The sequence below is a fragment of the Equus quagga genome, chromosome 1 (genome assembly GCF_021613505.1).
Source record: "Equus quagga isolate Etosha38 chromosome 1, UCLA_HA_Equagga_1.0, whole genome shotgun sequence".
NCBI lineage: Eukaryota > Metazoa > Chordata > Mammalia > Perissodactyla > Equidae > Equus > Equus quagga.
Window position 1 is genome coordinate 18,186,228 of NC_060267.1, and position 14,964 is coordinate 18,201,191.

General features: G+C 53.7%; 1 protein-coding gene and 1 long non-coding RNA gene across 2 annotated transcripts in view; one reads left to right on the forward strand and one right to left on the reverse strand.

Moving 5' to 3' along the window:
* LOC124249313 (uncharacterized) overlaps positions 1-1,394 on the forward strand; it is a 2,892-nt gene extending 1,498 nt beyond the window's left edge. The window contains exon 2 of the long non-coding RNA XR_006891354.1: positions 595-1,394. This is a non-coding gene — a long non-coding RNA (uncharacterized LOC124249313). The remainder of the gene's footprint in view (positions 1-594) is intronic.
* A 4,574-nt stretch (positions 1,395-5,968) lies between these two features.
* Positions 5,969-10,963, reverse strand: AQP2 (aquaporin 2). Its single transcript, XM_046654303.1, has 4 exons — positions 10,519-10,963; positions 7,416-7,580; positions 6,987-7,067; positions 5,969-6,313 (listed from the first exon to the last, which is right to left on the reverse strand). The coding sequence occupies exons 1-4, from the start codon at positions 10,876-10,878 to the stop codon at positions 6,104-6,106; spliced, it is 816 nt and encodes a 271-aa protein (XP_046510259.1). The 5' UTR covers positions 10,879-10,963; the 3' UTR covers positions 5,969-6,103.
* Between the last annotated feature and the right edge of the window lie 4,001 nt (positions 10,964-14,964).

Here is a 14,964-nt window from a genome sequence, read left to right on the forward strand (position 1 = left end):
CCCCACCACCAGCATGATGTGTCCTTGGGAGGCACTTAGCACAGTGCCTGGCGCAGAGTAAGGCTCAGTAAAGTTTCCTCACTTGCGACTATAATTTTAAAAGCCCCCTGAGGGCTCTGTTTGGAGCTAAGCCAGAGGGTGCAGCAGAGGGAGAGAACAGGTGCTCCTCTGTCAGTCTGTCAGGCCATGGCTAAAGGGAGGGGCCCGGAGGAAAGCCAAGGACCTGGAGGAGCGTGCTCTGGGCTCCGTGGCAGCTAAGAGGCCAAAGAAAACAGGGACCAAAGAAACCTCGCTGTTGTTCCTGCTCTGCCCCCAGGTTCCCGCTGGAACAGCTCCTCCCCTAAGTCTCTCCTCTTTAGGCAGGAGGTCTGTCCTTTCGGCCGTGGGTCCTGGGGCCCTGGCCCTGGCAGAGCATGACAGATATATACACAGGATTTTCATCTGGGCTTGGGGCTCAGGGCTAAGGGCAGGCCTGGCTCAGACTGGAACGATGACCCTCATGACCCCAGAGGCCTCTGGGGGCCAGGCCCCTTCACAGTGGAACTTGCCTCCAGCCGGCACCCTTTCACCTTCTATCTCATCCTCTCTCCCCAGGCACTGTCTCCATGAATCATAGGTCGCAAACTCCATCGTCTTGGAGAGGGCAGGACTCGGCAGTGCTCACAGGAGGTTGGGCCACCAAGGGAAGCTCCTACTTCAGGATTTGAGCCCAATCATTTACAGCTAATGAAGGGCTTTGGGCTCCACTGTGTGATTGAATTCTGAGCTACCTGTGAGGAACCCAGACTCAGAGGTGACTGCCTTGCCCAGGGTCACACAGTGACCCACGAGGTTGTCAGGAATGGGCCTGGTGTGGCTGAAGAAGGAGACCCCACCTGTCAAGACTGCTCAGAGTGGGCAGCTGGTTACGTTTCCTAGCCCTGTTCTTGAAGCCCTTCCGTCTCTCTCTAACCATCAGGGTCACTCTGTCCCCAGGTTGTCACAAGAAACTATTGGAGCTACTATGTCCTGGAGTTGTTTTTGCCCTGCCCTGCCAGCCCCAGAGGAATGCTTCCCTGGCACCTCTCTGGGCTGGGAGATGGGTCCCCCCCCTTTGTGGCAGGGAGCATGACAGTCTGTCAGGGAGAGACTCTCCTCCTCTCCTGATGTAGGAATTCCCTGGGAGCAACTGAGGGTCGGGGGCAGAAATGGTAGGTTAATTGGCAGCAGGTGATGCCCCGGGGGCTCCTCATTCATTCATTCCACAAAGATTTATTAAGCGCTTACTATGTACCAGGCACTGTTCTAGGCACTGGGGATACAGTCATGAGCTAGCAGACAATGCCTCTCCCTTGTGGAGCTAATATTCTAGTGAAAAGAGACAGACAATAAAGAACAGACATATGTAAATCATATAGTACGACAGAATCTGTAAGTGCTATGGAAAAATAGACTACATTAAGGGGGACTGGGCATGCTGGAGTAGGAGTGTGGGTTCTTGGAAATTTTAAATGGGGTGTCAGTGTGGGTCTTATTGAGAAGGTGCCATCTGAGCAAGGCCTTGGAAGAGGAGAGGGAAAGAGCCATGTGCATATCTGGGGAAGAACATTCCAGGCAGAGGGAGCAGCCAGTGTTGCTGGAGCAGGGGGAGCAAGGGAGAGAGTGGGAGCTAGAACAGAGGTGGTGGAAGTGGGCAGAGCTTGTGCACCACTGAAAGGCCTGCAGGATTCCCTGGACAGAACGAGGAAGCCATCGAGGGGAGGACTAGCGTGGTCCAACAAAGTTTTTAGCATGACCCCTCGGCTGCTGTGTTGAGAAGAGACTGGAAGGGCAGGAGTAGAAGCAGGGAGACCAGTAGGCGCCTCTCCAGGGAGAGATGCTGGTGGCCTGGACCTGAGGCGGGGTGGTGCTGAAGGGGATGGCAATGGGATTCTGGATCCCTTGTGAAGGCAGACCTGACAGGATCCCCTGATGAAGCTCTCCTGGCATGTGAGAACGAGGAGTCAAGGATGACTCGAACTCTTTGGCCTGAGCAGCTGGAAAGATGGAGTTGCTATCAGTTGAGATGAGAGGGCTGTGGGAGGAGCAGGTGTGGGCAGAAGGGCAGGAGGTCAATTTTGGACATGTGGAGTGTTCGGTGTTGTCCCACACCCTGGAGGTCCCTGCCCTGACTTCCCAACATGGCGCTACAGCCAGGACAAGCAGACCAAAAGGGACCGTTCTTTGCTCTCTTTGGAGGCCACACAGCCTGCTCATATCTTGGTGCCCTCTCTTTCCATGGTGCCACCTGGGTCACAAAGCCCAGGATGCCCATTCTGGCCGGGTTGGCAGTGGGAATTTGCCATCACAGGCCACCTTGGTTGAGCTTCTTATTCAGTGTTGAAATCCCCTCTACACCATTCCTAACAGCAACTCTGGGGAGCTTATGACATGCCAGCCACCCAAGTCTGTCTCCTGGCACCTTGGGCTGTATTGACCATTTCTAAGTGGTGGAAGAAACAGCACTTATTGGCAAATGAGCATTTATTGAGTGCTTACTATATGCAGAGCACTGTGCTAGACAAGACAAATGAGGGAGGATAGCTAGGAGAATGCCATCCAAGAACTGGAAGGAGCCCTGCCCCGAAGGGCTTACAGCCTGGCTGGGAAGCATTGCACATATACAGAATCACCGCTGAGAGATACAGAACAACATCAAAGCAACATTAGTAGGTACACAGTCATCCGGCACAAAGTGGAAATGTGGGAATGGATGCTGCTGGGACTCAGTGGTCATCCACCTCCTCCTTTTGGCTCAGAGGCTTCTTTGTCCCCAGCTTGGGGAGCTAGAGGCCTCTCCACCTTCCTCCATGTGCCCTGCCTCTGTCTGGTTTGGGGTGTGTCTGACCTCCACCCTCCTCCAGACTGAGTGCTCTCTGCAAAGGCAGAAACCAGCCAAATGTTTTGTCATTTTTTTCCCTACCCTGCCGTGGCCCTCCCCCAGGCCCTGTGTCCACAAGACAGCAGGCTGGGCTGGACAGGCCCCATTGTGTGTTCTGGCTTCTGGCAGGGGCCTAGGACTTGCCTCAGCACAGACCTGGTCTCCTCTGACTTTTTAGTGGAAAGATCATGGGATTTTGAATAAGAAGGCCTGAGTTCAAGTCTTGGTTCCACTACATACTGCGGTGTGACTTTAGATGAGTCTCTTAGCCTCAGTTTCTTAATCTATGAAATGGGGAGAATAGTATTTGCTTTGCCTATCCTACAGGGTTGGGAGATAATCACAGTACAGTACAGGGCTGGGCACAGTGGGTCCTGATTGAGCCTTTGGTAAGAGCAGCTCTGCTCTGAGTCCACGGTGGTCCTGGCTTGGAATTATCCAGAATGACCACTTAGTTGCCCAGATAGGAGGGTCAGAATCGCCTATGCTGTCAAACCTCTTGTCTCAAGTTACCTGCCACATTTCTTAAAGAGTCACGTGTCACTTAATGACGCGTCGTTAGGCAATTTTGTCCTTGTGTGAACATCATAGAGTGTAAAAAACTAGACGGTATAGCCTACTACACACCTAGGCTATGTGGTACGAATCTTATGGGACCACCGTTGTATATGGGGTCCACTGTTGACTGAAATTCATTGTTGACGGAAACATCATTATGCCGAGCATGACTGGGGCCACTGTCCTTCCCTAACCTGTCTGAAGTTTTAGGAGGATTAAATGAGCTAGCACTTGTCAAGCATCCAGCACAGAGGCTGGGGGACAAGAGATGCTTAATAGGTGTCAGTTCCTCTCCACCCCCATCACTTTGAATCTTGCTTTGACCTCTGACTTCAGTGACCCCAATCTGGGCAAATGGGGCTGGAAGTGGCAGGATCTCACATTTAGTTTTGAGGGAGATGGAATGCAGGAAGTGGAACAGACAGAGAGAGAAATTCTTGGCAACTTCTAGAGGGATCTGTTGGGGTGAGATGGAGTGGGGATGAGGGGCCTGAGACAACCCGGCTTGGCTCGCAGCTCAGTGTCTCGCTGCCTCTGAACTTCCAGGGAAAGGATACTCAGCTACCAGGAGAACAGCCCCCCAGGTCACTTTGGTCTCTGACTCAACCCCTCCCCCAGTAGGGAGGCCAGGTCTTTGGGGGTTTGAGAGAATCACGGCCATAGCACCTATGGCCCAGGGAAACTTTTTCTGACCCTAAAGGGAGTTTTGGTTAAGGAAGACAGAAAAGACGTAGAGAAAGAGACAATTACAGAGACGTTCCTCATAAACAGTCCATCTCCGACGGGAGTGGAGGGGAGGAAGGGGCTGGAGACTCTGGTGCACAGTGGGTGCTTGGTGCAGTGTGGGACAGACCCAGATAAAACCTTGAAAGCATGGAGGCAACAGAGATCCTGGAGAAGGGAGCTCAAGGTATGATTCTTAGGTTAGCTATGCAGCAGCTGGAGAAGTGGGTAGAGAATGGATGGTCTGGGTGGTGGGAGGAAGGAAGGTGGAGAAGACCCATTGTGCACTTGCAGTCAGGAAAAGTTAAGGGGCTGGATCAAGAAGGGGCCATCCCTAAGCACATCTCCTTCTGCCTGCACCTTGGGGCCCCAGGGCTCTCCTCTGCTTTGACAACCAACTAAAGGAGGTAAAGGAGGCCCAGTGTCATGTCCCTTCTGTGTTCTCCCCCTAGGAAGCAGAAATAATGTAATGATTCCAATAATGCATGGTAATGGTATGAGGAATTACAGTTCACACAGCATCTTGACATGCACCATCTCACTTAATCCCAGTTAATCTCATTTGAGAACCACTGCACTGGCCTGGAAATTTAGGAGCCCGGGTTCTAGACACAGACCTGCCTCTGCCTCGACAAGTTGTTTCTCTTCTCTCGTCCCAGCGCTAGGCTACTCTCTCCATAATAACTGTCCTGTGGTGGAAGCAGGAATAGAGGGAAGGAGGGGAGGAGAGATTCCTGGGGAGGAAGAGCTGCTGCCTGGGGTTGGGGGCCGGAGGTGGCATGGGTGATGGAGGGGTGTTGCCTGCTGCCTGTGGGTGCCTGCCTGACCGCCTTGCCCAGCCAGCTGTAGGTGTTTGCTGGGTGAGAGGGCTCACTTGCGAAACTGAGTGTCTCCTTTCAGGAGTGTCTAGTTGCAAATCTCCCCCTCTCCTGAGACAAGGGCCAGAGGCCCACAAAAGGTTTTTGTTTTCTCTGTTACAGTGGGAAGCTAATCTCTAGGTTGGAAACACCCCCCCCCCCCCATGGGGGTTGCATGCACATGTTTGGCATGCGTGCACACACACACACACACACACACCTGCTTCCTGTTTTGGAGAGGTCCTCCTTTAGGGCAGAAAGGAGGTCCTTGTTCATCCAACTTTCCTTTTTTCCAGAGGCCACTTCTCCGGGGGCCTGTCTCTGGTTGATGCCTCCCTGCCTCTAGCAACGGGTCCTGGCAAGTCTTAGGGCCCAGCGTTGGGGTGTAGGTGGACTTTTGAGGAGAGGCAGGGTAGAGGATGGAAGTACCTTCTCAAAGCAGCCTCCAGGATCCCCCCTTCCCTGCTCCTGGGGATGACTGGTGGCAAGGACTCATCCATTGCAGAGGAAGTGGATTTATTGCAGGTGGAGAAGGAAGGGGTCACGGGCGGGAGTGAGAGGTCGCCCCCCAGGGCACACTGGCACCACCACAGGCACACCTGTGCACACTCAGGACCATGCACAACCCTGCACATGAGGACAGAGGCACTCGGGGATGAACACAGACCAGGCTTGCACACGAGCAAAACTCTTGGGCCATTCCCAGACCGACCCCCAAGGCGGGTTCCGTACTCTTCCCCCCTACCCCACCTAGTACCGCGAGCAGGCTCTCCAGAACCTTCCTCTGCCTGCTCACTCGCCCTCCCTCCCCGGCTCGGTCCCCAAGTCCCCAGCTCCCTGCAAGGGGCCAGAGGGCGACCACGTGCCACGTGCAGCCTCAGGACAGGGAATCTGCCAGGCTCACCGCCTCCCCCGCCGCCCTGGCTGTGGCCGCGCACGTCCTGGCAACAGCTACTCTGCACTGGGGGCCAGCTTCGGACCTGGGGAGAGTCGGGGCGGGGACGACCCCTCCGCCTCGGGGCGGGGGTGGCGGCGCCCCGGAGCCCGGGGCCTCGGGGCCGGGCGCTCAGGCCTTGCAGCTCCGCGGCGGGCTCTGCGGCGAGTGCAGCTCCACTGACTGCCGCCGCCGCACCTCGCGCTCCTCCCAGTCGGCGTCTGGCTCCAGCCCCTTGAGCACGGTCAGGCGCTCCTGCAGGGTCTTGGCGGGCGGGAACAGCAGGTAGTTGTAGATCAGCGAGCCCAGGATGGCACCCACCAGGGGTCCGATCCAGAAGACCTGCGGGCCGAGCGGAGAGGGGCTGAGCCCCGACTCGACCACGCCCCTCTGGGCCCGGGGACGTGCTCCTCTCCCCACTTGGTGTTGGAAGGGGGTCTCACGCGATCAATGTAATCAAATGCGTCTTTGCATAATTAGTGATGACAGGAGTGTTGGGGAAGACAGGTTAGTTTGAGGGCTAAGGTTGCAAATTCCGAAGCTGCCCGCCCAGGTGAACTTAGACAAGTCACTTATCCTGCCTGTGCCTCAATTTCCCTTCATTATAATAATACCTACCTCCTAGGGTTGTTGTGAAAACTATAGGAATTAATATTTGCAAAGTGCTTAGAATAAGGCCTGGCACATACAAAACACTAGATAAGTGCTAAATCATAAAAATGTGTTAGCTCATATAGACACCACCGTTTATCCAGTTCTAAGGCTCTGTGTTATCTGTTTTATGCCAGTAGCTTCCCTGCCAAAAAGCCAACGAGGCAAGGACTGCTATGATCCTCATTTATAAATGCGGAAACTGAGTCTTCAGGCATCAGAACTGAAGGGTGGAACCCAAGGCTCCCCAGGGCCCCAGGAGGAGGAGTGTAGGGGGCTTGCTGTGCCCGTTCCTAGCTCTGTTCCAGCACATGCCAGGATGGGTTTCTGGGGGAGGGGAAGGCGGGGAGGTTTCAGCCATTACCCAGTGGTCATCAAACTTGCCGGTGATGACAGCTGGAGCCAGGGAGCGGGCAGGATTCATGGAGCAGCCAGTGTAGGGGATCTGCAATGGGATGAGGGGTCAGGGAGGGGAGAGAGGTGAGGACAGGGCAGGAGACTTTGTGCCCCTCTCCAGGTTGGCCACAACCTAAAGGGACTCCAGGCGATGGACCATTGAGTTCATGTTATATTTACAGGGCTCTGTATTCCTTTGAGGCTGGAGTGTTATCTGGGAGTCAAACCCTTGGGACTATGTCCATATCTGTCCCTCTTGGGAGTTCTGTGTAGCAGTCCCTCTGGGGGTCTTTGTGTCTGCCACTTTTGGGGGTTTTGTGTATCTGTCTCTAGAGTGGTCTGTGTGCCTGTTTCTTTGGTCCCTCCAGGCAGGCTGGAATCAGTGGCCATGACCTACCCCGAGGAGGTGGCCCACGACCACAGAGAAGCCGATGGAGAGGGCAGGGGTGCCCAGGTTGTCTCCACGGCGCTCATCGGTGGAGGCGAAGATGCAGAGCACCAGCTGCAGGGTCAGGAAAAGCTCCACAGTCACGGCCTGGCCAGCTGTTGTGCTGTTGCTGAGCTGGGGACAGAGAGGGGATCGGTGGGGGAACACTGAGCATGCTCCCACGTGGACTCCGTCTCTCTGCCCACCTGCAGTCAAGGCTCCAGAGAGGCTTCAGGGCTGGGAGCCAGAACACCTGGGCTCACCAGCTGCCTTTGCCCAAACTACTGACAGCTTCTTGTGGTCCCTAGTCCAGAGGTAGGAAAACTGACTCCATAGCCCATTTGATTTGGGGGCTGGGGTTGTGTGCCTACAGTGTGAGAGGAAAAGGCTGCTGAGATCCAGAATTTCTGTTTCCTGAAGAACAAGAAGGGAAGAAGTTTTGATTGCAGCAAGAAGTTTTAGGCCAGGTAACAGGAAGGCCTTCCTCTCTCTTTGGGCCATAAGATGCTGGGATAATGAGTGGCCTGTGGTCTTTCTTCCTGTGGTCAAAGGGCTTCCAGGGAGAGGATCTAGGGACTTGAGTCTGAGGGTGGTCCTAGTGTGCCTCTCCCCCCACAAATCCAGCATCCCTCTTTCCTCTAACCTTTGCCCGTTCCCCTTGACCTTGCCTGTCCCCCACTGTGTTTCAGCCCTCAGTTTTGCCCTGTGGATTTGCTCCCTGCACATCCTATGGAGGTTGTGGTGAGGGTCCTGGAGCCTGGTACTGCAATGCCTCCACACCCACGTGGGGTGCCCATGGTCCCAGCAGACCCTGCCTTGGGTAACAAGAGAACCTGGGGCTGAGCAGAGAGGTGATTTCATAACAGAGCCGCGCCCAGCACTGGATTTCTCCCTGGGTTTCGTCATCCTGTGCCCTACGCCCTGCCCTTCGGGGCTGGGCACCGCACCAGACGGAGCTGTGACAGCTCTCACCTCCCACGCTTCTTCTCCAGGCCCTGAACCTGCACCCTGTGTCCTAACCATCGAGCTGGCACTCTTGGGTCTCTCTAGGATCTAACCTCAATCCATCCTGCTGTGGTCCAATGTCAGAGCCTCTAGTAGGGGGCCGTGAAAAGAGCTTTGAAGGTAGACACTTCGGAGGCCTCTGACTTGTTGTGGGACCCTATTTACTTCAGCCTCAGTTTGTCCTTCTGTAAAATGGGGGTAACAAAATGGATTATAAAGGACTGTGTGAGCACTGGAATGAGAAGGGCAGAACCCCAGCCCCACTCCTGCTGGTCAATGGCTGCTCTAAGGGAGCCAGTGCAGATGGGGGTTTGGCATCAGACAGCCCTGCGTCCATCTCCAGGTGCTCACACTTACTGGTTCAGTGATTGGAGTCCATTGAATGCTGAGCCTCAATTTACCACTAAGGGTGGAGGGATCACACAATTCGCTTTATAGTCGTGCCCAGAGTGAGATGGTATCTGGTCTGGCACAGAGCAGGTGCTCATCAATGGTAACTTGCTGGTGGCCAGGCTAGCCTTTCCGGTGACTTCAGAGGACACCTGGGACAGCCTGAGGGATCCTCTAGCTGTCTCTAGCCTCAGGGTTAGTTAGCCCCGTTGCTGCCCACTTCCAGCTAGACAGGGTTCTCCCCAGTTTCTCAAGATGGTAAGTGCTGAGCAGTAACTTGGGGGAGACTTCCCAAACCCTTCCCTTCTGAGGGCCCCAGTCAACTGTGAAATGACAGAGGAGCAGGACTGAGTGCCCCCATGGCATGTTAGCACTCCCATTACCCTGCTACAGAGGAGATTCCAGCCACACATTCTGAGACTTTCTTGGCCATGCTCTCAGGCAGTTCCTCTTCCAGTCTAACTGGACCTCTTCTCGCTGCAAACTGGACTAATTTCATTCTTCATGGAAATGGTCACGCTCCTCAGTCTGTTCACCACTATGGCCACTCTAGCCTTTTCCTGGCCCTGAGCCCCAAGCCTCATTGTATTTTCCACTTTGAAGAAGAGAGAAGTTCCCCAGTTGGGACACCTCTGCCCGTTGCATGAGGAAGGCCACCTGTGAGATGGCCTTCCTCTGCCCGTTGCATGAGGAAGGCCACCTGTGAGATGGCCTTCAGGAGGAACAGGAGATGGCCACAGAGACATCAGAGCTCTCATCCAATGGTTCAGGGAGAGAGCAGACCAGGAGATGCAGGAGACCAAGGCGTGACAGAGGCACTTGCTGTCCTGGCTTGGGATGGGGGGTGGAGTGAGAGTTGTGTCGAGGGGACACAGACCATCCCTCCCCGCCCATACCCTCAGGTGCCCAGTCCTTGCACAGACCCAGGAGGGGGGGAGAGGACCATCAGCCTCAGCCCCCCAAGTGCCCAAGGTGCCGAGTAGCCACTGTTCCTGCAATCAGTTGTGAACTCATGGGCTCCGGGACCTTCTCCAGGGTCTGGAGAGACCTTGCCCCTTCAGCTTTCCCCTGGGTTCTGGTGCTTTCTCTAGCATTGACAAACTATAACTTTCAGCTTGTCACTTCCCCTCTCTGAGCCTCAAGTTCCATATTCTTTAGAAAAGGATATACGCATCCATACCTTGTAAGGTGTCAATGTGTGGCTCGGGAGGAGCACCTGCCATGAAGCCCGCACACAGTAGATGCTGAAGAAATGTTGGGTCCTTCTTCCCTGAAGAAGACCCTGTGACTAGCACTCTGAGCTTCCTCCCAGCCCAGACAGCATGTGTGCTTTGGGACTCTGTCCTCTGCTGAGTTCTGGCCCAGTGCTCACTGTATTGCAGGTGTGAAGTCTGACGGAAACCTTGACACTGCTCTTCCTCCACAGGCTCAGAGCAGAAGGGACCAGCAGCCCCGAGTGTATCCTGCCTCCGCTCTGACATTGCTCCTTCCATCCTGCTTCTCCTATGGCAGCTGTGTTCCTGGCTCCAGCCTCTCTCTCTCCCCCCTTCCTTCCCTCTCTCTGCTTCTCTCTCCCCATCCAAACCCTTACCCAGATCTGCCCCCTCCCATCTCATCCTTTACAAAGGACTCCCCAGGACCTGCCCCTTGTGGAAGGGACCAAGTTCTGGCTACTCACTGCGTTGACAGCCAGGTCCCCTCGGATGTCGGGTGGTGTGATCTCGTGGAGTAGAGCAGCCCCTGCCACGGCCCCCAGCAGCTGGGCAGCCACATAGAAGGCAGCTCGGAGAAAGGAGACGTGACAGCCCACCAGACAGGCCACAGTCACGGCGGGGTTGATGTGGGCCCCACTGACATGGCCCAGAGCCTGTACCAGGGTGCCGATAGCCAGGCCGAAGGCCATGGCAATCTGCAGGACAGAGGGCATGGCCTGTGGCCAGTTGAGGGCTGAGCCAAGGCCAAAGAAGACGAAGAGGAGTGTGGCCAGGAACTCTGCAAGCACGGCCCTGGAGAAGGCTATGGACCGGAGCTCCCACATGCTGTGGACCCTTCCGTGGGCTGGCCCAGCAGTCTCAGGGGCAGGAAGCTTGTGGCCGTCTCCCCCTCTCTCTCTCTTTCTCTCTCTCTCAGGATCTCTGGGGAGGCTGGGCCATGGGCATTTATAGGGTCCTTCCATCCTGGATTTGGACACGTGGGGCGGAAGTGGAGTGTGGGTCAAACCTCTTCTCCCCTCTGGCTGCCTCCTGCCCCCACTCCTCACCCCTGCTCACCTGCATGCCTATCACCCCATCTTGGCCTTCACAGCTGACTAATGTTCCCCATTAATGAGCTCCAGATAAGGACTGACGTCCCCTGGTTTTCCGTGTTTGTTCCCTCGGTTACCCCAGGGCTGCTGCCCCAGGGCCTCCCCCACCCCCACCAGTTCTGTGAATGGGAACTTCTGTAGGGGATTGGCCAACAGCACCCACCCCCACCCCGCACGCCACCCCCAACTCAATCTGTTGGCCAAGGTGGGGGAACACCTAACCTAAAACTGACCATGAGAGAGGATGTCAACACTACCCCTTCTAGTGATTGGGAAGACCTTCCTGCTGTCTGACCCTGATTATTCCTTCTTGAAGGGGATGGAAAACAACTGGTTGGCTTGTGACAAACCTTCCAAGGCATAAAGGTTTGGTGTCTCTTCTGTGCTTGCTTTCTTGTAGTCAGTCACCCATAAGCTTCACCTTCTCCCTGGAGCCCCAGCCAAATAGCAGCTCCCATAGCCTGGAGGCAGGGGGTGGTTTCAATGACATTGGGACCCTGACGTTGGCTGATGGAGTCAACCTGGGGTCAATTGAGGAAGCTGAGGGTTTCCATTCTGGCATCACCCTGGTCCAATCTGTGACTTACTCTTTCTTGTCTGTCTGTAAAAAGGGGATAATAAACCTACCTCATGGAATTAGGGGTTTGGATGAAATTTAAAAATGTATGTAAAGTGCTCAGCAGCATGTGGCCCACAGTAAGTTGTCAGTTAATATCAGCTATTATTGAGAGTATTATTTATAGTCTGTAGTATTTATACAAATTATTATTTATACTCTGAGGAGGAGAGGAGGTCTGGGGCCCAAACTCACGTCAGGGTCCCAGAAGCTGTGATAGGCTCTAGGTACCCCCCGGAGCTCAGAGTCACACAGGCTGCAGGGGGAGGACATTTCTGTGGGGCAGTGAGCTGTGCAGGCTCAGGGCAGCTGCAATGCTCAACAAGTGACTCTCTGGCCTCGGTGGCCGCTCAGCCCAGTATTGGGCAGTGCCACCTTCTGCCATCAATGCTGCTCTGGCCTGGCGTCTAGGAGACTTATAGGTCTAGGAGTCCCTAGGTCCCACTCTTTGCTCTTCCCTAATCCCTCCAGCCTTGCTCCCTTTCCCAGGGACCCAAAGGCAGGGTCGGGCTTAGAGTGGGGTCAGGAGGACTGGCTTCTGGACCCTGCTCCACCTCCTGTCCAGCAGGTCCCTGGGCCTGTCACAATCCCAGGAATGGAAATCTGGGAGGGATTGGAGACTGTAGAATGGAGCCCGTTGAGTTGTATCATGGAGGGACTTTGAGGCCCAGGGAAGGCGAGTGACTTATCCAAGGTGGTCCAGCAAGTTAGTGGCTGAGCTGGGACTGGAACTTGATCTGGAGAGCTTTCCACCACACCCTACACTGCCAAGTCATACTCCGAGCCTCAGTTTCCTTGTCTGGACAATGGGTGTAATGATGCCTACCCCATAGAGTTGTCTTGAGGATGGAGTAAGATAAAGAATGGGAAAGTATTTTGCAATAGAGAATGCATCATACAAATGTATATCACGATTTGTGAATCCTGCTGTTGAGGAGGAGGAGGAAGAGGAGGAGGAGGGGAAGGAAGAAAGAAGAAAATGACCCAAACAGAAATGAAGCTCCACAAGAGCAGGGATTCTTGGGGGGTTCGTTCTCTGATGCATTTCCAGGGCCTAGAACGGTGCCTGCCAGCGGGGTGGATGCTCACTCTCTCTTGAATGAGGATGACTCCCCGCTCCACCCCTACCTCCCACAAGAGGCTGAGAGGAATCCAAATGGACTGGAGTCTGGGGTGGGGATCATGGACTTCGTACTCCCCACCCCACCTGCCCACTCTGATTCCAGCACCGGTAGATTTCTGATGACTCCAGGCCAAGCTCCCTGGACCTGCCCACCCCGCTCTCCTTTTCCAACGAAGACCTCCTACCTGGCACACTGGCACTCAGCCCGCAGCCTCCTCTCCCCAGCCTCAGGCATTCCAAATGCTCTAGGAAGACATTCAGAGGGCAAGGTGTGTGTGTGTGTGTGGGGGGGGGGGGGTGGTCCCAAACCCTGTCTGGTGAAGGGGCTGTGGAACCCACCTCAGACTCAGCAACCTGAAAGAGGTGAAGCCCCAGAGGGTCTGGCATGGTCAAGCCTCTGCCCCAACCCAGGACACATGCTTTCGCCTCTCCCTCTTTCTGTGGCTTCACCAATCACTTCTCCTGACACTGGGACACCCTCCCCACACCAAAGCAGGCTAAGTTCAGGTCTGAGCCTCGCCGGGTCCTGGAAGACCCTCCCCACAGGTCTTACATGAGATGAAGTTGTGATGATGGTTTCCAAATTCACCCTTAGCCACTGAGTTGCTGTGTGCTCTTGGATGGGCCACGTACCCTTTCTGGTCTCTCCTCTTTGGTCAAGGTGTCCGTGATCTTGAGAGAGAGTGACCCACTGACCTTTGATTCTGGGCAGGACCTCTCCTAACCTAGTCAAGTGAAAATCTCTCACTTCCTGAAAGCCCAGAAGAGGTGTCACAGCTCCTCTCTGTAGCCCATTGATCCCCAACCCAAATTTGTGTGTGTGTGTGTGGTCGTTCAGTCACACAGTCATAAATTTAGAGCCCATTGGGATCTTAGAGATCATCCAGCTTGTGGATCTCATTTTACAGATTAGAACATGAAGTCTGGAGAGATTGCGACTTGCCCACGTTTTGGTCTGGGTCCAAGTCTGGGAGGACAGGAGGGCACCAACCACGTCTGGGCCCCTGCTATGCTGTGCTTTCCCTTTGAGCCAGGGAGGAAGCAGGTGTTTCTGTCAAAGCTGGCGGGTTTCGAGCTGTGGTTCCCGGTGGGCGGTGGCGCTCCCTCGAGGGGAGGGCTGTATTTGTCTACAGTGACTGCTACACAGCATCTTATGAGGCCCAAGGTGCCATCAGTTGTAGGATGCACTACTAATAGAGTGTGAAAAAAATGCTTTCTTGGAGGTGGATGGTGGCGATGGTTTCACGACAACCTGAATGTACTTAATACCACTGAACTGTGCCCTTAAAAATGGTTAGGATGGGAAGTTTTTTGTCATGTGTATTTTACCACAATTAAAAATAATTTTTAAAAGTCAGTAAAGGAAAATGATTCCCAAAATGCTTTCTTACCAATTTTTATTTTGTACTTATTGAAAGAAGTCTTTCAGATTTATTTAGATACCAGTTTTTTTAAGTCAAAATCATTCTGTGCATGCATAAAAAAGGAAATTATAGGCAAAACAAATTGGCTAAAATAATCCTAAATTTTCTTCACATTCAGAATTCAACTTTCCTAAATCCCTTTTTAGAGCGCTCGATGCATTTCTACACAGCATCACCCTCTGTGCCATCAGGCATGCAGTGATGTGCCATTTTGTACAAGATTGTCCACTGTAGTTTCCGGAATTTCTTTCCAAGCCTCAGATACCCATTCTGTAAGTTTTATTACAGGTGTTTTCTCGCTTCACGCGTGACTGGCACTCATTTTGCCCTCTCCTCAGTGATAAAGTATAACACAGTTTCATCCACTTGTGAGGCTCTTCATTTCCTAGGTGTCATAAAATAATTGGCAGTTGTTTTGCAAGAAAATATGGCATTGTGGTCACTCTTCAGTGACAACGATTTGCTTCACTAATATCGAATTCTTGCTGTCTCCTCTGTTTTCACAACTTTCTGTATACATAATAACTTTGTTTAGCTGTAAACCGCAGTGTAACCTTTTTGAAGGCATTTTAAATAGCAATTAAATTGAACAGAAGTAGGAATGAAAAGGCATGGAATTCCCCCAACCAGGTTTAGGTATGCACAGGTAGTGACAA

Bases quoted from the DNA above. Each gene is read 5' to 3' on its own strand.
- AQP2 (XM_046654303.1), bottom strand. From the start codon at position 10,878: ATGTGGGAGCTCCGGTCCATAGCCTTCTCCAGGGCCGTGCTTGCAGAG. The intron at 7,581-10,518 runs GTGAGTAGCCAG...CTCTGTCCCCAG, and splicing joins GGGACCTGGCTGTCAACGCA to CTCAGCAACAGCACAACAGC. The intron at 7,068-7,415 runs GTAGGTCATGGC...ATCCCATTGCAG, and splicing joins TCGTGGGCCACCTCCTCGGG to ATCCCCTACACTGGCTGCTC.